Below are 23,860 nucleotides of genomic sequence, written 5' to 3' on the forward strand. Positions count from 1 at the left end.
CAAACTGGATGTAATATTATCTAAATTAGATGTACCTTCTTTGCTTCATCTCTGACACACACGCAGCAGTGGATAAAGTAGATCCTTCAAGTAAAAGTACACAACAAATCAAACAACAAATAAGCAAACAATTACAAGTTCTGCTTTCAAGACTTTACTTGAAAATGAAAAACAAAACTGCAATATTATGAGCAGAAAAATACTTTAGTATTAAAAGTATCTATCCTTTCAGAGTGTTATAGCACATGTATTTAATCTTAACAGGTCACTAGTTCAGACACAATTTAACAGGCTTTACAACTGCTTTTGGACATTTGAAATCAGTTAAAGTTTAAAATGTAAGCAAGTACTTTTATGAAGCTGTTCAGGTATTGAGCTGGCACACCCGGGTGTAGGAGCTGATCAACACAGAGGTATTTCATTCATCAGCTGAATGACAGTTAAATAAATATGGAGAAGCAGGAGATACAGTGGATTTGGTGACCCATCAGATTCTTTGATTAGGAATGTCACTGTAAATAAGACATTTTCATAGCTTTTACCAAAATTGTGTAAGGTATTTAGAGAGGGTCACACAGCAGCAACACATGGGCAGTAGGTCTGTTTGTGGAATACTAACACCTCACCTGTCAATATTTGGTCAACTCCAAATGGGTGACAGATTTGAAGTAACACCCATTAAATGACTGAAATGATAATGGGACAGAACTATGAGTCAACACTGTTTTGGCCACTGTCATTATGAAATCAAATGACTAATTGAGATAATAATTGACAGATGAATCCATAAATAATAGTTGGCTGCAGCCCCACCTTTATATACTCGTACTACTACAAATAATAATGATAATGACGCTAAAAAGCTCGAGCTTTTAGCGTATATCTATCTAGCGTATATCTTCAGCTATATATACAGTTATAACCTTCTAGGACCCTTCTGGAACAGTTCCCAATAGGTTATATTAAGGTTTTACAGATATAACCTTCTGTGAATGTTCCTAGAACTAATATAGTATGGAAAAGTACTCAGGACGTTATTTAAAGGTTGCAGAAACATTATCTTGTGAAAGGCCCCAGGGCCTTGTGTGTGTGTTGTTCCTGTGTTGAATGTGTGTTTTCGGTTTAATATATTTAGTTGTGTCGCCTCCCTGCCAGTCTCATTTGTTAGAATCAACATTGTAACATTTGTCAAACTTTCTTACTTCTCAGAGCCAGACCATCACAATTCAATGACACATATATTTATTTATCCATTCTTTTACTCATCAGTTCGAATCTTCATTGATTGACTTATTTCACCATTTATTTCCATGTATTTATTAACGTAATCGTTGATGAATAATTCATATGTTGTCCTCCGTACTCAGAATCAACCTGCTCCTCTCTCGTGACTCTTTCCAACTTCGCCACACTTCCTGACTTCCTGTTGTCACTATAGCTCCGGGCCACTCGGCGGAATGGCTGCGTTCCTGCGAGCTCGTAAATATGTTCGTTGTGTTGTGCGTTTCTCTGACCGTGAACTGTAAACGCTGGTGTTGACCGGTTGTGACGATTAAAAAAAAGGACGCCTACTAGCCAAGCTGTCATGGTGGGTCCTCGTTATACTCGTTATCCAGACAGAAACGCGTTAGCCAGCGAGCTAGCTAACATAGCTAACCTAGCTAACGTGACCTGGACACCATTAACTTAGTCGTGACGTGTTCAGGACTAGTTAGTTACCAAACAACAACTTGGTTGTGACAAGAACTAAGCGACATGTCTTCAAACATTAACGACATACTGGCATGAGATTGTAACAGTTTAATGCTCTCTGTTGTCTTAGCATGAACCTTCATGGGGGTGTGTGAATCAGTCGTGTTGTTGTGAGCGAGCTGTATTAACTAAGATAGATTAACGAGAGCTTTTGAACTTCAGTCCAGTTTAGTGAACGGGGTTCAGAGTTTGGCCACACGAGGGTTATTATCCATGTGATTGTTGTTGTTGTTGTTGTTATTTCCCACAACTAACACCACGTGTCTGTCTGAAGTAAGGACACTTGTTTGTAACGGTGAAGAAGAAAAATGGAAGAATTCAGTGGTTTCGAATTTTGACAAACATCACAAAACAATGCAAAATACATAACAATAACAACACGTGTAATACAGATAATAAATAAAAATGTGCCATTAAAGAGATTAGAAATATAAACTAATTATGCGCATTGTTTGTTTTAAGAATTGTGACCAAGATACAGATACAACTTTTAAAAGTCAACTCATCGGTGCTCTGGTGGACAAACTGTAATAGAGGGTCTGTTTCTGAATCGCCTCAGACAAAAAATATTCTGAAAATGTATGTTTATTTACTGTATTTAAGATACAGGAGAGCTGAAAATATTTGCTTGCTTTTCACTTTAAAAAAGAAAGAAGAGGTAACACCAATAACCTCAATATATACGGCAGTCTGGTAAGTGCATAATATATAAGGAATAAAACAAAGGCTAAGAAAGTATTGCGGTTACAACTCATCTAACTAACACAAGAAGACTGTGACAAAAGACCCATAAAGTCTCCACACGGTTCTGCTATGAGTTCGAGTGTAGGCCGATGTCACCTGCAAGAGGCCGCACACCCGAAAACTCAACAAATCCACAACCCCAGTAGTAACAGCTGTTGAGGACAAACAAACGGATATTGATGAATTTAAGTGAAAACCTTCTTCTTTGTGCAGGCTGAAGAAAATGCAGATATCGGAAGTATGATTGAGGATGAAGATGAAGGTTCAGATGACCCAAACCTTCATGTGAGGAATCTTATATAGACATACAGTAGATCTCATTAGGTGAAAGTGTCCCGTAAATCCATCATGTGCAGTGCAAGTACAGCATGTATTATAGTACAGGGGTCTTCAATGTTCATGCCAAGGACCCCCAAACTGATAGAGAGATGGAGCAGGGACCCCCGACTATATATATTGTATACAATTGTGTTTTATATTAAACTGGGCCTAGTGCCATGTATAAACATACCATGATATTGTGCATTCAATACTAAGCTATTCAAATAATGCACAGGTTCATATATTCATGTTTTTATTTTAAACATGTGCAAGGTACAGTGAGTAGGGAGGCCGTGCCACTGCCATTCATAAACACACCTTGTCAGCTGATAACAATATCAACATTGTCTGTCAATTGCATGATAATCCTTCATACAAACTATTCAAATTTTTAATTTTTTAAACTCTTTATTTATTTCAGTTGCTGTTACACTGAACAAAAAACTCGACAAAACATCGGTAATGACAAAAAACAAACAGACAGACAGAAAAGAAAAGAAAATAATAAAAAGAAAATAAAGTAAATTAATATATATTAAAACAATTCTTTTTATTTTAAACATAATGTGGAACACGTGGAAACGAAAATGAGTGATGGCCTATTGGTGCCACTGCGATGCATAAACATACCTTTTATCTTGCATACAATGCTGAACTATTAAAATAATGTTAAAATAATGGACAGATTCATGTTTTGAAGAAAAGAAAATAACCAACCAAAGATTTCGCGGACCCCCTGCAGTACCTCCACGGACCACCTAGGGGTCGCGGACCCCCTGTTGAAGACCTCTGTATTAGTACATTCATATGTGTACTCTCCACCCAAGCTGTACTGGTCACACTGTTTCCAACACTGGTAGCTTAGTGGTCTCTCTACAACTTTGTTTCGGTAAAAGGTCAAATTAAGAAAAACATCAAAATTCTTAATTTATGTCGAAGTTTGATGAACTCTATTTCACATGGTTTCTATTCAGAAATAGTTCCTGATGAATCCTTTTATGATAGTTAGATTGAGAACACAGAAGGACTTTTTTTGGCCCTTTTATAACATATAAATATCATTTTTATTGTATTGCAGCTGGAGCTCAATACGTTCAGAGCTCAGTGGATGTCTGAACTCAAACTGAGCTCTGGAGCAAGTGGACTGAGTGGCCGACTGCTGCGAGCTAAAGGTCTGAAGAGGCCGCAAGATATCGCCCGAGAGGAGAAGGTAAGTTGTGAGGTGATTTCTCCAGGTCATGTGCTTCCACACCGCTGTTGAATGACTGATGTGAGTCCGCTTCCTTCAGGCCACCGAGTTGTTCTTGAGAGCGGTTCAGGAGGAGCAGAATGGAGCCGTCTATGAGGGTAAAATAAAGATCTTGAAACGCTATGATTGTTTCAGAGTAAGCTTGTGGACAATGCTACATTATATCAGAGTTGTTGTGATAATACGGGCATCTCTAACTGTCAACCATGAGATGAAACATGTTTAATCCACCCCATATGTTTCATCTTTCTTTACTTTCAGCAATCAAGTTCTATCGCATGGCTATGCAGCTTGTGCCTGACATTGAGTTTAAGATCAACTACAGCCGTCCTCCTGACGCAGACCGAGGTGGAGGAAACTAGTAAGCGGCTTTTTTATTTTTCAGACATTACTAAATCTAATTCTGCGATGTTTCAATATGATGCTGTTTTTCAAAATGTGGATCTCTTAAAACACAATTTTCAATGTTTTTATCTTAAAGCAAGTTTGTTGCGTTTAGGGGCTATATTAGCAGAAATTGAATACAATACCAATGATTATGTTTTCTTTACTGTTTAATAGGAATCATTGCGTTTTCATGAGCTTACAATGAGACATTTATATCTACATGCGGATCAGGTCCTCCTCACAGAGTCCACCATGTTTCTACAGGAGCCCAGGACAGACAATCCAAATACTGGCTCTAGATGGGGACATTTGCTTTGCTTTTACTGTTGGCCACCGTAGTTCTCCATCATAGTTGGCACATTGGAGGAGTTTCAGTTGGTTACACTCTGCAACCTCATCGATCGATGCCTCCAAATCCAACACACTGCACCTTTAGTGGCAACAGAGGCGTTTTTAATTTAGTTTAAATCTCGACTTTAAGCTTTAACCTTCCAGTTTATGTCTGTGCATTTCTGTGAGGTCATGGATTGTATTCAAACAAACAAGTGTTTCCAAGGCCTCGCTTATGTCTGAAAGGGTGAATGAAGTGGTGTGCAGGCTTGTTTGAGAGACGGGGATATTGTCACGTCTAAAACTGAACATGTGTTTGATTGCAGCATGGACAACAATGTTGACGGTGAAATCGAGGATCTCCTCTCCTACTTTGAGGAGGAGCTCACTCTGGAAAGCTCGTTTCCAAAGATCTGCACTCCTGAGTTGGACTTGACTCAGATGCACATTTCAGGTAAAATCTGTGTTTATTTATTTTTAGATCGTAAAACATGTCTCAAGTCATTATCAACTTGTATTTTGTTTGACTGCAGCCTTGCCGAGTGAAATCCTGATGTACATCTTCCGCTGGGTTGTGTCGAGTGATCTGGACATGCGAGCCCTGGAGCAGCTCTCTCTGGTTTGCCGTGGCTTTTACATCTGTGCAAGGTCAGACCCTCTGGCATAACAGATGTGGGGCAGCTTGCGTCTTCCTTTCTATGTGCATGGTTTAAGATTTACTCAAATCTTTTTTTCATTTCTTTCTCTCCAGGGACCCTGAGATTTGGCACCTAGCCTGTTTGAGAGTGTGGGGACGGAACTGTACCAAACGTGTTCCTTTCAAATCCTGGAGGGAGATGTTTCTGCAAAGGCCTCGTGTCCGTTACGATGGTAATTAACTATATTTTTTATTTATTAAAAAGTCAAAGATGCAAATTTAAAGATAATTGTTATAAGCACAAAACACCAGTTCCAAAGCAAAATGTCTCAAATGAGCATTCGGCTAAATATTGCCAGTGAAGATAACATTGGACCGATCTTGATTTTGCTTCTAAAAAGTGAACACTGGCCAATTTTTTCTATTATTGCTACACTGAACATCCAATGAAGATGATTTCCTGGATGCTGAACTTTCTTTTTTTATAATTTTTTTCACAGGTGTTTATATCAGCAAGACGTCGTACATTCGTCAAGGAGAGGCATCTCTGGATGGATTTTACAGAGCTTGGCATCACGTTGAGTGCTACAGGTAGATGTTCGACTTTAACTGTGATTTTCTGATTGTGAGTTGTGTAGATGTCACAGATAAGAGTTGCCATTGTTGTCACAGGTACCTCCGCTTCTTCCCCGACGGCCACGTGGTCATGCTGAACACCCCCGAGGACCCTCTGTTGGTTGTTCCTCGCTTGCGTACTAAGAACATCAGGTACGCCTTCTCTGTTTCCTACCAACTCAGCTGGACTGGATGTCAGGACATTAACACATATTGTCTCAGTGACTTGGCAGCACTTTTCACGAGTGTTGAATTTTGTTTCATTTTGCAGAATGGATTCTGTTCTGCTCGGTCATTTCCGTCTGTCACAGGAGACGGACAATCAAACCAAAGTTTTTGCTGTCTGTAAGAAAAAGGAGGTGAGAATGCGTTTGGGGGGATTTGTGTGACGAGAGGAAGATGTACACTGCAGGAAAGAGTAAGTGGCCATTGTGCATCCTTTTTAAAGCACAAGTACGGATGCGCTGAGTTGTAACGGATGACTTGTTTATATCTTCAGCTTCAATTCAAACATGAATCTTTGCACTACTACTACTAATGTCATACTGAGTGACGCATGGATGCTCACCTGCACTGTCAATTCTAAATTTCCTAGAATGTTTAAAGTACAACAGCTTGTGAACCGTGTTGTCTGCAAACAGAAAGCGACCGAGTTTCAAAGGAATCGGTACTCCAGGCGGAACCCCCCTCCTCCAGAGGCTGAGCACAGCTTCCACGTGGGACTGCATCTGTGCTCTGGGGGGCGCCAGACTTTCAGTAAGCTGGTGTGGATCCACCACTCCTGCCACATCACTTACAAGTAAGAGACACGAGTGAGAAAGTAGTGGAAAAGAGGAGAACGAAATTCCCTATTTGTTTCCAAATTGACCCGAATTGTGTTTGTAGGCCGACTGGGGAAACGGTCATCACGCCGTTTGACCTGGACAGCATGTACACGCCCTTCTTCTTTGCACGTGTGAAGAGTTACACTGCTTTCTCCAAACAGCCTCTTTAAGCTGCCTGACAACCTGCACAGGATCCCACGAAGACCACAGCAAAAAGCTCTTCCACCATTTAAAGAAAATGCATACTCGGCTTGTTTAATTTGTGTTGCAGCTGGATTACAGTCTTGACAAGTGAACCCTCATGTTTCCTACATGCAGACACTTTATGTTTCAGGTTTACATGATAGAATACTACTTATTTTCTGTTTTCAGAAATTATAATAATATGCGGAAAGCTAAAAATAATGAGCAACCTTTCCCACCTGCTCCAAGCAATGAATGTTCATACGGTGTTTGTTTCATGGTGCACTTTCTCTCTCAAATAAACAGTGGTGAACAGAATATGCTCTGAGTGTTTGATTTATTTTAACTGAATGACTTGTATTGACAAATACCACATAGAAGGGAATTTGGTAAATGTTGCAAATGTGAAACATCAGCCTCAGGGTAGTGATGTGAATCAAAGCATCCTCATGGCTATAGAAACGGATACATCCTAGAGCTATAGAGGTGCTATTACACAACCTCAGGGAAAAGACTTCTGCAGTGCATCATTTGTCTTGCTGAGGACACACGGGTATAAACCAATCTTTCTGCTTTTGTATGAGTTGGTAGAAAAGGACGGATACAGACAATACAAATACAAACAACAGAAGGCAATTCAAAACTTAATTTTGTTTAATTTGAAATGAAGTTTGAGTTTATTTGCACATCATAACTGTTCTAATTTTAAAGCCTCTAGGCTCCAGTTTCATATTGCTTTGAGGTATAGGGCAGATATCAGGCAGGGCACTATAAGTGCAAATTTGAACTGAATCCAAGTGAAAGGTGAAATGTATGAGATTAAGTAGGTGTCCCCCCAACAGTGGTTTTATTCTGCTCTTTTTCGCCGATTGGGTGAGTCAATATACTGATACATTTTGATCCCTTTTTGCTTTGTACATTTTTTAGTTCATCAAAATGATAAAAAAAAACCTTGGTTGTGTTTTGTTGTACCTTGTCTATCTTCAAAAGTAAAGCCCTTTAGAGGATGTATTGTCTGTACTAATAACTGCGTCCCTTCTACTCCTGTGCCTGTAAAGTCAATATGGAACTACAACCAGCAAAAAGTTAGCTTAGCTTAGCATAAAGACTAGGAACAGGGGGAAACTGCTAGCCTGGCTCTGTTCAAAGGTAACAACATTTTCCCACCAGCCCCTCTAAACATCCAAATTTCTACATTGTTTCACACCTGGAAGCTGCCCAGTACAACCACAGTCTGATCTGCGGCTCCACTGAAGCGGTTGGCGTTAAGGGACTTGCTCAAGGGCCCCAAAGTGGTGGTAATGAGGGAGGAGCAAGTGTTGCCTGATTTATTCTGGCGGTGAACTGACAAACTTTGGGTCTTGAAGCCTGATCCATGAAGTCCTGAAGACACACTTGTTAATAAGCACATCATGGAAATGATGAAACAGACGCTTTCTATACCGTTGTTTTCAGGGGGAGAACCTCAACACCATCACCCCGCATTATTTCTAGCATCATCTTCAAGGAAAAACAACAAGTAGGTTTACAATCTCAGTTTGTTTTTAATGAGTTACAGGGAGTAAAGCATGAGTCACAACATGTCAACCCAGAGTTACCCCACATTTCATAAAATATATTTATATATCTATATTTATTTTAACAGTCTATAAAAATGTATGTAATATATAATTACATACGCTTCCTTGGCCTTTACCAATTGGGATCTTGTTAAATGCTAATCCAGCCCTTAAACATATAAACCCTGTTACCTTTAGTGCTTTCACCTTGTACAAAAGAAGAACTGCAACAGGAATGGCATGTAGCTTGAAATACTTCAACTAAATTTCTGCGTGGATACGACTTCTGCATGTTTACCAGGTTTTCTCTTATTGGCAGATATCTGCGAATCAGATTCATCATGCAGACACAATGGTATGAATTATTAAAAATGTAACAATAATTTCTGCTGCAGTGAACATGAATCTAGGTCATCTATACATTTGAACAACATGTCATGCTCATTCAGTGGTTAAGGCCATACAGTACCTCATTAAATTGATTCAGCATGGAGGAGTATAGCAGTGCTCAACTGAGAGAGAATCAGTTTTACAGAGTTCATCAATCAAACATCATTGTACCATTGTTTTCTATACCATCATGTACTGTGTATGCCCCTGGCAATGGTTTAGTTAAAAAGTAAATAACATAAACATAAGGAACACAACGGAATAAATAGTTCAAATACTCTTCAACCTTCATTCTCCACAAAAAAAAAACCCCAATTAATTATCTTATGATGACTTTATGTTTTTACTTTAAAAACATGTTTATATAAAGAGAAACAGTTTTTGGAAAATGTTGAAAGAATAGTTCAACATTTTGGGAAATGTGCTTGTTAGCTTTCTGGCCGAGAGCTAAATGAGAAGATTGATACCGCTCCTAGTTATACGCTAAATATAAGGCCTTTGGATAGAACCAGGCTAGCTGTTTCCCCCCGTTTCCAGTCTTTATGCTAAGCTAAGCTAACCAGCTGATGGCTGTCCTGTAGCTTCATTTCACACAGACATGAGAGTGGTATTGATCCTCTCATCTCTCAGCAAGACAGTGTGCAAGCAACTCCCCCAACTATTATTTTAATATAAGATAAACATCACTGTTGGTTTAATATGTTTCAGTTGTTAGGAATGATAGTTTAGGACATTTGAGATGTCAAGAACAGAAACATCAGGCACAGGATATGAACTGGAAGTTTGACAGATATTAGTCTGAAATGGACCAACATGAATCTGGTGATAGCATATTGAAAAGATGAAAAATGCTAAATTAGAAACCAAATAAAGTGGTCCAGAAGGCACCATTTTTATGTAAAGACTAAAAAAACGACTACATTTTAATTGACAGAACAATTCCATCTCATGATCCATTTAGCTGTTTTGGAGCTTTTGATCGCATCACATGATCTTCCTCAGTAGATGGTGTTTACCCAGTTGTCATGAAATTTCCATTTCCATTTTTTGGGACAAATTAAGGACTTGTGTTGAGGAATTAATCTGAGAGGAGACTAACAGATTTTTATAACATGGGGGATGTTAAGAACAATTGATTTTATATTGTGCTCATAAAACACAACTTTTGCCCTCTAACATTGTGTCTTAAACTGGTTTAAATATGAATCCCTGAAAATGCAATACACTATGCTTTGGGTATGCTTTGGTTAGATGGTTAAATATTCCAGACTGGAGAGCCTGCTCTGCAAACATATAGGCCCTACAGCAAAACGTCTGCTGTTGCAATCTGTCAATAAAAATGTGCAAATATTTGAGGATTATGCAACAACAGGCAGGAGAGAGGTAAAGCAAGACACAGGATGCATGCTCTAGAATTTATTGTTCAATACCATGAGTAGGAACGTGTGCAAAAACATGGAAAGTCTCTGGATATATGTGACTGTGTCTTATTTCATCTCAAGTGAGTGCTAAACTGTTCTCGATAAGAAGGTATTATACAGTACCTCCTAGCAGCATTAGCTAACACGCTACAGTGAGAATTAGGCGGTTTCTCAAATGTCAATCCACCCTCAGTTTCTTGTGTGCAGCGCGCTCCGTGGCTGGCGTCCCATTTGCATGTCCATTTGTTGATGCAGGAGAACCATTTTGGTGCTCCTTCTTTCGACAGCCACTGTGCTTCTTGTAAGTCTTGAAAGAGAGGCAGAAATAACATGTTATGATTAAACACAATGTTATCACTGACAATTAAATAAGACGAACATGTTACTTCATGATTAAATGTAATTGCTGAAACACAAGTTCATTTTTATACTGTGAGATATGAAGTTATTCAGAAACAGCGTTTTCTCCACATAGCTTTCTCACAAATTTAAGGGGTCCTTATTAAAACTAAAAAACGTTATCGGCATATCATCAATATCACATTTTCAAAACTACAGAGGACTCAAAGCTCGAGTATCGGACAGGTTATAAGCAACATTATGTAACATACACAAATGTTAAACCAAAGAAGTCTGCTTCCAGTAACAGAATTAGTTCACCAAATTCAGCCTTGTGATATACAAACACAAATATAGAGTTTCATTTACAATATAAGGCTGATATTGGCTGATAAGGCTGACATTATTTATATTACAGTCAACATATATCCTGAAAATACTAAATACATTTTCAAAACTTTCCTTCTTCCTTTCAGCTCCAAGCCTGTTTGCTTCTGACTGAAGATGTATATGTTTTTATGAATATAAAGTTTAATTTAAAAAAGAAATGCATAGTAAATTTCTAAAACAGTTGAACACTGTTGTTTTTAGCAACCCTTACTCAGACAGGAGTAAATACCACATTTGTTCTGGACTATGTTAAGCCGTGGATTGATATAGATTTGGTGCTGTAGTGAGTATCTACAGCAGCAGGATGGAGTTTTTTGGATTGACTCAAAACAAACTCCAATAGCCATGTCCATTGTAATGAAGGAACATGTTACCCTGAGCAACAGTGTGACCCATTTACCGGTAAGTGTTTTCATTGTTTTTTGTACAACAATGGAGACAGCTATCGCAGGCTTTGGCTACACAGAAAATGCTTGTTAGTGGGATCAATTCATTGTCAGTTTTACTCTTTTTATGGCACTTGCTGACAATAATACCATATCACCAAACTTATCCTTTAAACTCATTCATTAACAATTTAAAATGGAAAAACCAACTGACCTGAATGTAGAAGTTTGAGAAAAAGAAAACGAGTGTGATCATGTAACTTATTTGGAAGTACAGCCATCCCTTGGGGAAGCTACATGGCCATATGACTGCACACATCGTCTGGGACATGGTTAAAAAGAACTGGATCTGTGGAGGAAACACGACACATGCTGGAGTGTGAAGGTGACACAGAACCTATGGAAACATAATATTGATCCATAGCCGAAAATATCTTTTAGTGGAAGGTGAAAATGTCTGCACTGTGTCACAACTAAAGAGGGTTCCGCAGAAAATAGTCCATGGACACTTTCAACATCTAAATAGTGACATCAAGCTCCACAATGTGAAGTGAATATAACAATCATTCTATGATTATGATACTACTTTTACTTCAGTAAAAGATCTAAGCACTTCTTCCTCCTGTGGGGTGAACCCACCAGCTGTAACTGTGTGATGTACTTCTTCCACCAAAGGTACGGCCGTATGGCTGGGATGGCCGACAGGCCGTAGTAAGAATACATCACCACGTGGACGAAGCTGTTCAGGGAGGCGCCAAAGTACGCTGGAGAGACACAGAAGAGACACACAGGAAGTTAGTAATTTACTGCAAGCAATAACTGTCAGTGAATGGCAAGTGACATGCAGTAGGAGTGAGATGATGAAATAGGGAATAACTTATCGTTAGTATGAAACCATTGCTACAAAGTTGATGTAAAATCAATAGAAGCTATTAACAGTGAAGTCATAAAGAAATAATATCGTAAACATCTGATGAATAATGAAACATGTATATGTGAAGCGTCACATTATATTTAAATAATATAGTAATAAATAATACTGTAGTAAAAGGCACATTAATATAGAGAATGTCACTTAGTATCCTTGAAGGCTTTGTGGGGAAAACAGGCGGTTTTCAGGTCTAATGAGTTTAGAGCACTTGAATTATTTAGCTCTCTTTCGGTCTTTAGGGCCAAACCGTAAATGTGGTTACTGCAGTGATTTGAGTCACTGGAGGTGTGTTAAAACACTCACAATGGCCGCAGGGGACCCAGTTCATAACAAACCACCAGATATTCAGCATGCTAGCGTGGTGGTAGATGTGAAGAAACGTGATCTGGTGATTGTTCTTTCGTAGTATAAAGAAAAGGGTGTCCATGAACTCGATGAGCTTGGAGAAGTAGTACCACCACAGGACATTTGTGATCTGAGAGGAGATGCAGCAAAACAAAAAAAGAGTTAAAGAGGAATAAAACAGAAGAAAAACTTCTTGAAGAGAACAATATAGAGCTGGAAAATCAGAACCTCTTAATACAGTTAAGAAGTTCTTTCACATTTCCTGCATACTATTTAGCATACTCGGTGACAAGCAGAAGTCTTCCTCGAAGGCCCTTGAAAGTGAAAGTTCAGGATCATAAAGCAATTTAACTATCTGTACTGTGGCAGTGGCACAGTGATAAAGCTTTTGATTTAATCACCGCAGAACTGCAAAGCCGTGCACATTTCAGTTGGAGCCTTGTTTTCACCTCCACTGAGCTCAGGAGGGCAACTGAAGAGAGTCATCATGACATGAGTCGGATTAAATTGACTCTCCTGTCTCTGCAGCTCATCCGCTGGGATTTACAGGTACTTGCCCATAGAAATCAGAGCAAAAAAGAAACACACATTGTGCTTAATATATATATATAAATATATATATATATATATATATAAATATATATATATATATAAATATAAATATATATATATATAAATATATATATATAAATATATATATATATATATATACTAGGTTTCCTACAATAACTGGTATTTATTTATATGTTTACTTTATTAATAATATCAAGAAACAGAATAGGAAATAAGATGCAAAACATGTGATCAAATGAAAATAAAATCATCATAAAAAAGGTTGCACAGTGTAACGCAGGTCTGACTCACCTTATTATCCACTTCCTGTGCACTGTGAGTGTCCTGGCAGTAGAAGTTGTAGCCACCGCTCCACACAGCAGTAACAAGCTGGTGAATGACAAATTCATATTTTTACCGATAAAACAGCTACACACACATGCACTGCAGCGCACAAAGACAATGTAAAAGTGAAACGACATATGATGTACAACAACTTTCCCTTCGAGTAATAAACACACGCACAGACAGATGGCATGTCAGATAACTACATCTGGTCCCATATTGGTTTGGTGTCAGCTTGTGGTGACCAATATTATAATGATGCAATTTAATTGATCGTAAAAAAAAAAGAAAGAACATGAGCTCTTCCTGTTACTGAAACAAACTGTATGATATGATATGATGTTTAATGGTCCCCGGGTCATTTTATGACATGTTATCACAGAGCGTGTTGGAAGCTGATTAATATCACTATTAAAACATTTAACACACAGGTAGACTAAGAAAAGTGCAAATACAGGGATTTCTATATGAAACATTCAATTATAACAATCTAACTCTGCATACCTGTGCTGTGGCTATTTATTTTCTCTACATTAAAGTGGTACTCCAGTGATTTATCCATAGCATTGGGGAACTTGCAAGAGACAGATTGAACAATAATGGCTACAAATCTGCTAATAGCTCAATGTATCCTGACTTGTAGTTTAGGTCCAACTTGAAAATAACATTGGATCCCACACTTCCTATAAGACAACTCAAATATTTATTCCAGTTATTTGTAAGGGAATGAATAATATTTGACAAAAATGTTACCCTCGGTTCATTCACGATTAAAACATGCATTCAATGACAGGACAACATTCAAAAAACTGAAGAAACAATAGGGTACATCACACACCCACACACACACACACACACACACACACACACACACACACACACACACACACACACACACCATGTCAGCAAGAAGTGTATATTGGACAAAGTAAAAGCAATAATACTTAATACTTAATTAAAATCAAGGCTATTACCATGCTGGGTTAGACCGCCCCTGCTTGGCATAGGCCTGCGTCTTTCACACTCAACACAATCTTTATCACAGACTTTCAATGGTTATTTCTTCATACTTGACAAAAGCCACAAACGACATTATTATAATAATAATAATTGATATTACAACTCTGTTTATAGGCTGAGTAGTACTCTTTTTGACAAGTAAACTAATCTGCATGTGTAAAGTCAGTGTCATGTCCCTTTAAAACAACAATTATTCTAATGCAAGTAGATGACGTGGCTTAATGCTGATTCACCAAATCGATATAGATACACTGTCTTTGTCTGCTGCTGGGAAATGCTTCATTAACTAAACTCAGTGCCAAGAGACTGCCACCAGAACCAGCAACAGAATGAAGCATTTGGTTGATAAAGATCGAGTATTTTATCATGTGCGCTCAGACATAAGCCGTCCTCTAAGTTTTTATAACTCCTTGACTCTTTCTTTAAACCCATGGCAGCATTAGTCAGCCTATAAACAAAATTAATCACAATCAGATTTAATCACAATCATTATCTGACAAACCGCTGTGACCTGGAAAGTTGACAAGAACAAAACTGCCTTGTACTTTGATCCACATCAGGTGGCATTGGTTTTTGGACTGCCAACAGTTCACCCCATGGCCGGGGCATTGTCCGAGTACAGGGCTTAATGAATCACAAAGCCAAAAGTCACCCAAAATGACTCTTTCCACTCACTATGATAAGTGAAGTCTGGGCACTGTTGCTATAACTTAAACAGCATATTCAGCCCAGACTCTGTCACCTCTCCAAATAATCCATGTTTGTTTACATCAATGCATCGATCAACTTCAATTTATTTACGATTCGTTTAGTCAGCTGTTTATCAAAAGCATTTTTCCAGCAAACAATGTAGGGCTGTGCTGATGTCCACGAGGGCATATGAGGGATTTGATGGCTGAAACAATGAGCCTGTCAGCGTCCAGCCGTGTCCCTCTCACTCCCTGATAGCACTGTGTCTAATGGTAGCTTTCAGTGGGAGACGCAGGTAGCAATAGGCCCAAGTCCAATCAGAGTGTTCAAGAAATAGTTTTGGGAAATATGCTTATTTGCGTTCTTGTTGAGAGTTACATGACAAGAGTGATCGGCATATCTCTCTCATACTTGTTTGCTAAATATAAAAGCAACCGCTATGTTAGCTTAGCATAGACAGCTCAGCAAGAAATAATGTGCGGTATAGTTGTATATGCAAGATATAGTTAATCTTGTTGAGCTTTAGAAGGGCCAGTAAAATTCTTTTGTTACCTGTTTGGACAGAGCCAGGGTAGCTGTTTCTTCCTGTTTCCAGTCTTTATGCTAAGCTAAGCTAACGTTCTCCTGATTTTAGCGTCATATTTAAAATGACGCAAATAGGTGCATTTTCCAAAATGTCAAAGTATAATTAAACATATATATCTTGTCATATTCACACATGAGAGTTATTTTGTGAGGATGCTGCACAGATTCAGGTCGGTTTCCTCTTTGTCTTTTATAAAGTTTGTCGTGTGACGTTGCAGAGATTGCCTTGGCCTACTTCAACACATCTCTCAGTGCCGAGCAGTCTGTTTACCTCATAGAACATGTAGAAGGACAAGAGTGTGAGGCCCAGATTGTAAACCACCAGGAGGCCTCTGCAGGAGTACGGCTGCTTGTGTTTCATGTACTTGGGCCCCAGCCACACGATCAGAAGGTACATGACTGTGAGTGCAAAGGTTGGTGGGTAGTTGTCCAGCAGCAGCCATCCCCGCACCCGCTGATCTGAAATACGGAGATAAAGAGGACTGTTTTTAATTAAGGTGGCCTCATTGGTAACAGCAGATTAACTTGAAAAGTGAAAAGCAGCAGCAGTGCTCACTGACAAACACATTAAAGACAACAGCAACACATTTAATATCAGCAACTAAAGATGACAATATAAACTTGACTTACCCCTGGGTCCCATCCATGACTCTAAGTAAGTGTTCAGTTTATGATTGAAAGTCTCCATTTGTCACCTAAAAACAGAACAAAACAATTTAAACAATGTAAAGCAGTATGAACATACATGATGGACATATTAATCAAACATTTGTCTGTTTACACAAATTGTGTTATACCCACCTCACAAATCTAAGTCCAATATTCACTCTGCTTTTAGCTCTGGTTTGGTCTCCACCAACTCCTGAAGGAAACATCTGCTTCTTTAGCAGCTAGATGCTCCACTATGTTTACCAGTTAGTTGCAGTCTGTCTGTCATTTGAAGCCAAACAGGTAGCGTACATTGAGTTATGACTGAAAAGAGTGGCTGGTAACAACACTGATTAGAGTGACTGACGTTTCGGGCTGTAAAACCAAAACAATGAGCTGAAAGACGCTGAAACGCTCCACAGAGGAGAGGGGGACTGCAGAGTTGGGTGATGACTGTCTATGTTTGTCACTACAAGTGACATATTTTAAATTATACAAAGTCATTTGACACTTTTTTTTGTATAAAAATATTTATTAGTGCAGCTTTAAGTATAAAAGGCTGAATGAATCTGCCTGAAAGAGTGCTTGTTAGTGATCACAACAGTCTTCTGGAAACTCTAAGTAGTGTTTAAATGACAAAATGAAACTCAATTTTGTCGATTTTGATACATTCCTATCGTGTCTGTTGTATATATGTCGTTTTGTGCTCCAGGCGGTCCACCAACGCTCTCTTATACGTCCCATGTCCCAACAACTGATCCTTCACATCCCTGTGGCTTCAAACAACGGATCAAATGTGGCCACTTATGTAAAACAAGAGGCCAGCAGGCAGGTGTGGACAGACGATAACCTCAACTCTATTTACTTTAGACTGATGTATCGAGATTGTCTGGCTTCATGATTGTTGAAAATAATGACATGTGTAGATTTACTACCGCTAATGTACTTCAAGTTTTGAAAATCACCGATTCTTGTCTGGCCCTGGCAATGCTGCCACATTTACTTTGGTAAAAACATCTAAATCTTTGTGCATGTTCCGTTACCAAAGCTGTCAAATTGTGTTGGTACATTTATTGTTTGATCACTCTCCGCCTTTTGAGTTTGAACACTTGGTTGGTGTATCCAGTACTGATTCAAACAGCTGTGCTTCCGGTCAGGAAAAGTTGAAAAGTGCAGATTTCAGGGGTGAGTACTTTTTTCATAAACAGTATAATTCATCATATAATTTCAGATTCCACTGCTCTACTTGTGACAGTCAGATCAACCCTGTGATATAAAGCAGAAGGCCATGTATGGCGCGGCTGTATAAATGTCTGGATTCTTCTTCTTACACGTAGAAGTTTTAAGTTATTATTACTCTTTTGTCCACTACCTGCTAACGTATGGTCAAACTGTGGGAAGCTTTTTGACTGAGATCTAAGCCTGGACAAACATCTTAAGTTTCACAGTCATGTTTTTACAATAGAGAAAACTCACTTCCTGTAAATCATACTTTGTAAATACATTAATGTAGCTTTCGCACACAAACCTTACAACTGTGGAATAGCCACCCTCTCCAGAAAGGACATAATACAAAGTTGTGACAAGATCATTCACACTGCACAAACAAATCCCTGCAGCTGATTTTCTTACTGTAGACCTCTTTATGTATTATCACCTCAGGAGGGACAATCCTGCAGGCCTTCACATTGTTTTGCTGTGTCACCTCAGGCTTTGCACAAAATGACTCATCGCAACCACAGAAATTCTCTATTTCCACTAACGTGTTTCAGCGATATGCACTCGATTCAATCTGATTACATCACAGACTGCTGCGCTACTGGACAGTTTCTACACCTGCGTCTGCTGCTGGAAACAAAATATGGACTATATATATGTATGTCTTTCTTACATAACGTCTCCTTCACATGTGAGATATTGTGGCTCTTATACTAAATGACGGAACCTCTGCTTACTGGCCTGTTTTTCCAACAAAGACCACTGAACATAATCTCACATAATATGATTAACAAATCTGATTTTGACTGCAGATGGGTTCCAGACTTTTGACTCCAGTCAGATTTGTGTGTCTGAGGTGAGTGTAAAACACAGCTATACAAAATACTCTTGGACTTTATAGACAGAAATGTGAGTCCAACTATTACATTTAGATAAAGCATCTCAATTCAATCAGCATGCAGCTCTTAGTATTTTGATTATCAACTCGGATGATTATATTCCACAATGTTAATATGTATTCCACAACTTTAAATAAAGTGCTTATTACATGGTACATATTTGTTCCTTGAGTGCTTTTGTGCAACTCAGCACAGTGTATATGGAGAGTGTAAACGTACGATGAGCTGCTGCCCAGGCAGCATATTACTGATGGTTGCATTTGTCCACCATCACTTGGCAACAGGAACAAAATATGGCTTATTCTGGTCGTCCTCAGTAATATCCGTGCTCTGATTATCAGAGATGCATTAGGCTGCGCCAAAACATGATAATCTGCAAGGCCTTAATCAGATCATGATGAGCCCCAACAGGGGAGCATGCTAGCAGCCAGCCAGTGAGTCTGCGCTCGCTCAATGTTGGAGCTGTTCAAAATACATCTAAAGAATCAAAGGAAACACGAATGCATCATCTGGACTTTGGTCAAAACGAGTGGTTTCATCACTCGTTCAAACAGTCTAATACTGTAAGAGTTAGGGTTGGCCGATATGACAGTACACTGTATATACAACAATATAAATATGTCTATCATTATGGATTTTTGTTTACACCAAGGTAGCTCGCCCATATGTGAATGTATTAGGTCATTGTGGTCAATGTTGCAAATCAATTAGCAGGACTTCTTTACTTTCATATTGGATCTTTACATGATTTTTGCATCGATGTGATGATGTACCTGTATTTGTAGGTATTTTAATTCATTCAAATCACCGTAATTTAGACATGTAAAATTACAAATTACAGCTAGTTCTGAGCCTGGTTATCCTCTGGCGTTTTCATCTTTCATTGAGAGGTGGTTTCACAGCATCGCAGTAAAAGACAGAAACGGTTCTGAGATCGAAGGAGTGAAACAAAAGACATGCATTCTTCTGCAACCAGTCATCTGGAAAGCAGCAAACATGTCGGCTTCTTTGAGACAAGTCTTTGCAAGTGAATAATATCTGTTGCTATTAAGGCGTTATGCGTTTGTAAAACTAACCGGCATATCATTCATCCCCTCTGCAATAAGACTTTTAAATGCTATACATAGGTTTCTTCTTTGCCATTATTTATAGATTTTATGTGTGTGTGTGTGTGTATCTGTATGATTATGTTTGTGTATGTGACTATGTTTCTCTTGGGATGCTCATAACTAATTGTTGGGGTTGATTCCATTGTTTTAAACTTAAATTTGAAACAGCAGAAAAAGCAACATTGAAAGGTTTTCACCAGGAAGTTTGACAACTATCAATCACAAACAGAGTTTAGTAAGTAAATGTATATATTTATAGCATGCAGCATTCGACTGCCTGTGCCTTCATAGTAATATTTTAGCGTAGCCGTGTTGCAAATGCATGACAAATGCATTGAAATAGTGTTGCCTACTAAATCTGCGTCTTGCCGCTTATTTGCGCCACAATATATTGCATACAGTATTTTCCATCAGGGTCACACGTGTGATCTAAACTGCACTATACTGTGGAGTGCACAGTTTAAACAGCAGCCCGCTCTCCAGTTCAACTGAAAGATGGGAGCGCTGACATGTTGACGGCGGTTATCTCATTACATCATCCTCTAATTTCATCCCCCAAACTTCCAGAGAGGAATTAATTGATTTAAAAAAAAACAACACTTATCGCATCCTGTCGATCGCATCCAGACTAGAGGTCACCGCTTCAGCATCACCCAAACTCATCGCTTATGCAAACGCCATGCGCGCTGCAACATTTTCCCTTTTCAAAAAAAAAGAAAGAAAAAGAAAACGATAGAAAGCTTCACCGCGCAGCTACCCGGCGGTCTGGTCGCGTTAGACAGAGAGCCAAATGTTGAGTGTGGATGAAGAGATGCAGCGGTGTGCCGTAGACTGCCTACCTTTAGAGGCGGAAGGGAGAGGAAACCTTGGCTGGCTGGCCGGTCTGAGCACAATGTGCAGCCTGTCGCTCAGTGGAAAATATGGGAGGAACACGCAGACTGGCCCGTTACAGCCAGGAGGTGACCCGGTGTGTTGCAACCACACACACACACACACACACACACACACACACACACACACACACACACACACACACACACACACACACACACACACACACACACACACACACACACACACACACACACACACACACACACACACACACACACACACACACACACACACACACACACACACACACACATATTCACAAAGTTGGCATCAAGGCTATATCTGCCTTCCTGTAATTGCTGTTAAATAGGTTTCCTGCAAATTGTTAACTCGAGGCATGTGAATACTGTAAACGTACGGAGAACATAGGGTCAGCTGTGTGTGTGTGTGTGTGTTTTTTTTAAAGGTTAGTAAAAAACGTCTTCTGCAGTGGAAGAAGATATTTAGGATACTTGTGTCTTCTGAAGTTGATGCACAAACACCTTCCATCCACAGAAAGTGCTACACGCCAGTACTGATATCTCTCCAGCTAATACAGGCAACATAAACAGTGATGCACAAGAGTTTGGGGCCTAGGGAATTCAAAATCTACAGGGGTCAGGTATAGGTGACAGCACACCTGTAGCAGCATCACTTGGATAAAGTTACATTACGTCATTCATTTCGCAGACATTTGTGTCCAAAGCAACTTACAAAAAGTGCATTCAATTTCTACAGGAGCAAGAGGCAGGTGTCATTAAAAACGCTGAGTAGGCTACTTCCCAACGAATTGCATAGCTGATGACGAACCTGTCACATTCATTTTTAATGCAGGCCTTACCAGGTGACAAAAATAAACCTGCTGAGTGAGCAAGAACACAGTTCACAGTGACTATGGGTGCGAGGACTGTTATGATCTGGATGGTCTGTGTTACTATGTGGTGTGTTATATTAAGCTGAGGTCATAAATATTACACTTATAATATTATATTTCTCTTGTAATTATTGGCACAAAGAAATACCAATACGTTTTTTTAATAATGAGAAAAGCTCAGTTTTTCAGGAACACTGACACAGTTAGACTCCCAGTACAACCAGTCTGGTCTTTTGGCCACAGAGCAGCTTCACTGGAGAAGTTCTGGGCACGTGAGTGGTGGTAATGAGGGAGGGCTACGTTCCCCACTTGGATTGTCTGTCAGCCACAAATCGAAAAATGAGCCATATCAAATCTGAAGTTGTCATTTTGGTGATAACTGCATTTATTGATTTGAAACAGAAACAAGCTGTAATCAACACTGACACCTCATCACATTGTAGCTGGTTTGGCAAACAGTGAACTAATTTCCATCCGGTTCGATGTGTTTCAACATTAGCATTCATTTGGAGTCGTGTTTCTAGCCACCCGACAAATGTAAATCCAATGTTCATTATCCTTTTATCCGTGTTATTGGTCTCCATCAACTGCTGAGTAAAATATCTGTCTCCTAAGCAGCTAAATGCTCCACTAAGGTCACCAGCTTCTCGCTAACTTTGTATATTTCGTTTATCGGGGCTGAAAACACGCTATGTTCTGAATGAAAACATTTTTCGGCAGGAAAAGCAAGTATAAACATATTGATTAGCAGCCTGTATCTTAAGTGTATAAGCATAATCAATCTTTCTGACAGAAAGCTTGATTGGTGACCATAATGACCATCAGGGTGATTCCCTCTGAGTGGTGATTTGATGATAGCATGCAGCTCAAAAGTATTGGTACATATTAGTATTGATAATGGTGATGGTTCCAATGTAGACCTGTAAACAGACTTTGATGTGTTTCGTAAGGCATGTGTCATTGACAGGTTCACTCAACTCCTTCATTTTGCAAAGTCTGAATTAAAGGCCCGATCCCAATCGCCACACTCAGGGGCTTTGAGGCGCATTCCTGCAAAGTCTGGGTTTAGTTCCACCGACGATTTAGGGGTTTGATGGTCCTATCGCAGACATTTTGAGCCCCTTATAAAAACTTTACGTAAGTCTGCATTTCTGCCAAAGGAATTACACACAATTCATAGCAATATGACGTCACAGACAGGGTTAACAGTGGAAGGCTGGAAAAATAAGGTCAACAAAGAGAACGGCACATGGGTCTTCAGCCTAGCATTTTAAATTTACTTTATTCATCAAACATTTCATTTTGTTATTGAAGCTGTTTTGGAAAAAAAAACGAGCAAATAGATTGTTTGACAATTACTTCTCACGTCAGTGCCGTTCCTGAGGGTTCAGGGTTTAAGGCCTTAGGGGGGACGTTGGGATTGGGCCAAAGACAGACAAGACTCAACTTGAAGTTGAACAAAAATTGCCACCACACTACGCACTAGCTACTGGATTGCCACGACTGACGTTCTATGTGTACTGTTTCTAGAAGAAGACCAGTGTACATACTGGCTGCATCAGCTCTATTATATAAGCTCATCAGCAGGAGAACACAGGTGTAAATAATACAATTAATGATGTCTGAATTCAATTTATCTGCTTCAGTGTCAGGGTGCTGATATTATGCTGACTCACCGTCACTGGCTCACACACAAACACACACACTGGCATTTTAGTTGCACCTGCGCTTTCTATTATAAGTCAAAATGTCTGCCGTAAAAAATGCCTATTCCTCCTCGGATCGGTGCGGACAAGTGGCTGTACTTACATTCACTGAGCTGCTGCATATTTACTGATTTAAAGAAATAGTTTCACCTTGAATGTCTCAAATCAATTTTCTTGTAACTGTTTTAAAATGTTATTTTACTTTGCATTTGTGAACTTCACAGCAAACTAATTCTTGGTAATGTTACTGTTCTTATATTACTATATCTTATCAGGACTTTAATTTTTGTTTCAATATCAGTTTATCATTAAAGATTGTTTGTGTTAAAGACCAACTATTTAAACACACAACGCATCTTTTTTTACTCGAATGTCCATTTGCATGAACACAAAAAGAGCTTAGTTTGTGTTTAATATCTGTTCCTGGTCTCTCCACAGGATGGGCCTTTTCAGCCACATGTCCTTCGTTATCTGGTCCAAGAGGTCAAACAGAGGTAACGCTCTCACTGTCTGCAGCTCAGTATTATGTAAAGTTGTG

At 39.1% G+C, this 23,860-nt stretch overlaps 2 protein-coding genes across 5 annotated transcripts; one reads left to right on the forward strand and one right to left on the reverse strand.

Annotated features, from left to right (window-relative positions):
* The first annotated feature begins 1,306 nt into the window (after positions 1-1,306).
* On the forward strand, positions 1,307-7,353 carry fbxo9 (F-box protein 9). 4 transcript variants are annotated; one of them, XM_079279663.1, is made up of 13 exons: positions 1,307-1,479; positions 2,710-2,781; positions 3,896-4,027; positions 4,107-4,164; positions 4,328-4,427; positions 5,110-5,237; positions 5,317-5,431; positions 5,535-5,653; positions 5,921-6,011; positions 6,093-6,188; positions 6,307-6,394; positions 6,677-6,834; positions 6,921-7,353. In XM_079279663.1, exons 2-13 carry the CDS (start codon positions 2,737-2,739, stop codon positions 7,027-7,029), a joined length of 1,239 nt encoding a protein of 412 aa, XP_079135789.1. In that variant the 5' UTR covers positions 1,307-1,479; positions 2,710-2,736; the 3' UTR covers positions 7,030-7,353. The 4 variants fall into 4 exon arrangements, with proteins under 4 accessions (XP_079135789.1, XP_079135788.1, XP_079135790.1 ...); XM_079279662.1 differs by having other exon boundaries at positions 1,440-1,588; XM_079279664.1 differs by lacking the exon at positions 2,710-2,781 and having other exon boundaries at positions 1,440-1,588.
* Positions 7,354-10,590: 3,237 nt separating this feature from the next.
* elovl5 (ELOVL fatty acid elongase 5) lies at positions 10,591-16,683 on the reverse strand (the record flags this gene model as incomplete). Its single annotated transcript, XM_079280737.1, has 7 exons — positions 10,591-10,719; positions 11,742-11,876; positions 12,167-12,291; positions 12,762-12,933; positions 13,668-13,745; positions 16,267-16,454; positions 16,626-16,683. The coding sequence occupies 7 exons, from the start codon at positions 16,681-16,683 to the stop codon at positions 10,591-10,593; spliced, it is 885 nt and encodes a 294-aa protein (XP_079136863.1).
* Positions 16,684-23,860: the final 7,177 nt, after the last annotated feature.

Source organism: Melanostigma gelatinosum (assembly GCF_949748355.1).
Source record: "Melanostigma gelatinosum genome assembly, chromosome: 12".
In the NCBI taxonomy this organism is placed as follows: Eukaryota; Metazoa; Chordata; class Actinopteri; order Perciformes; family Zoarcidae; genus Melanostigma; species Melanostigma gelatinosum.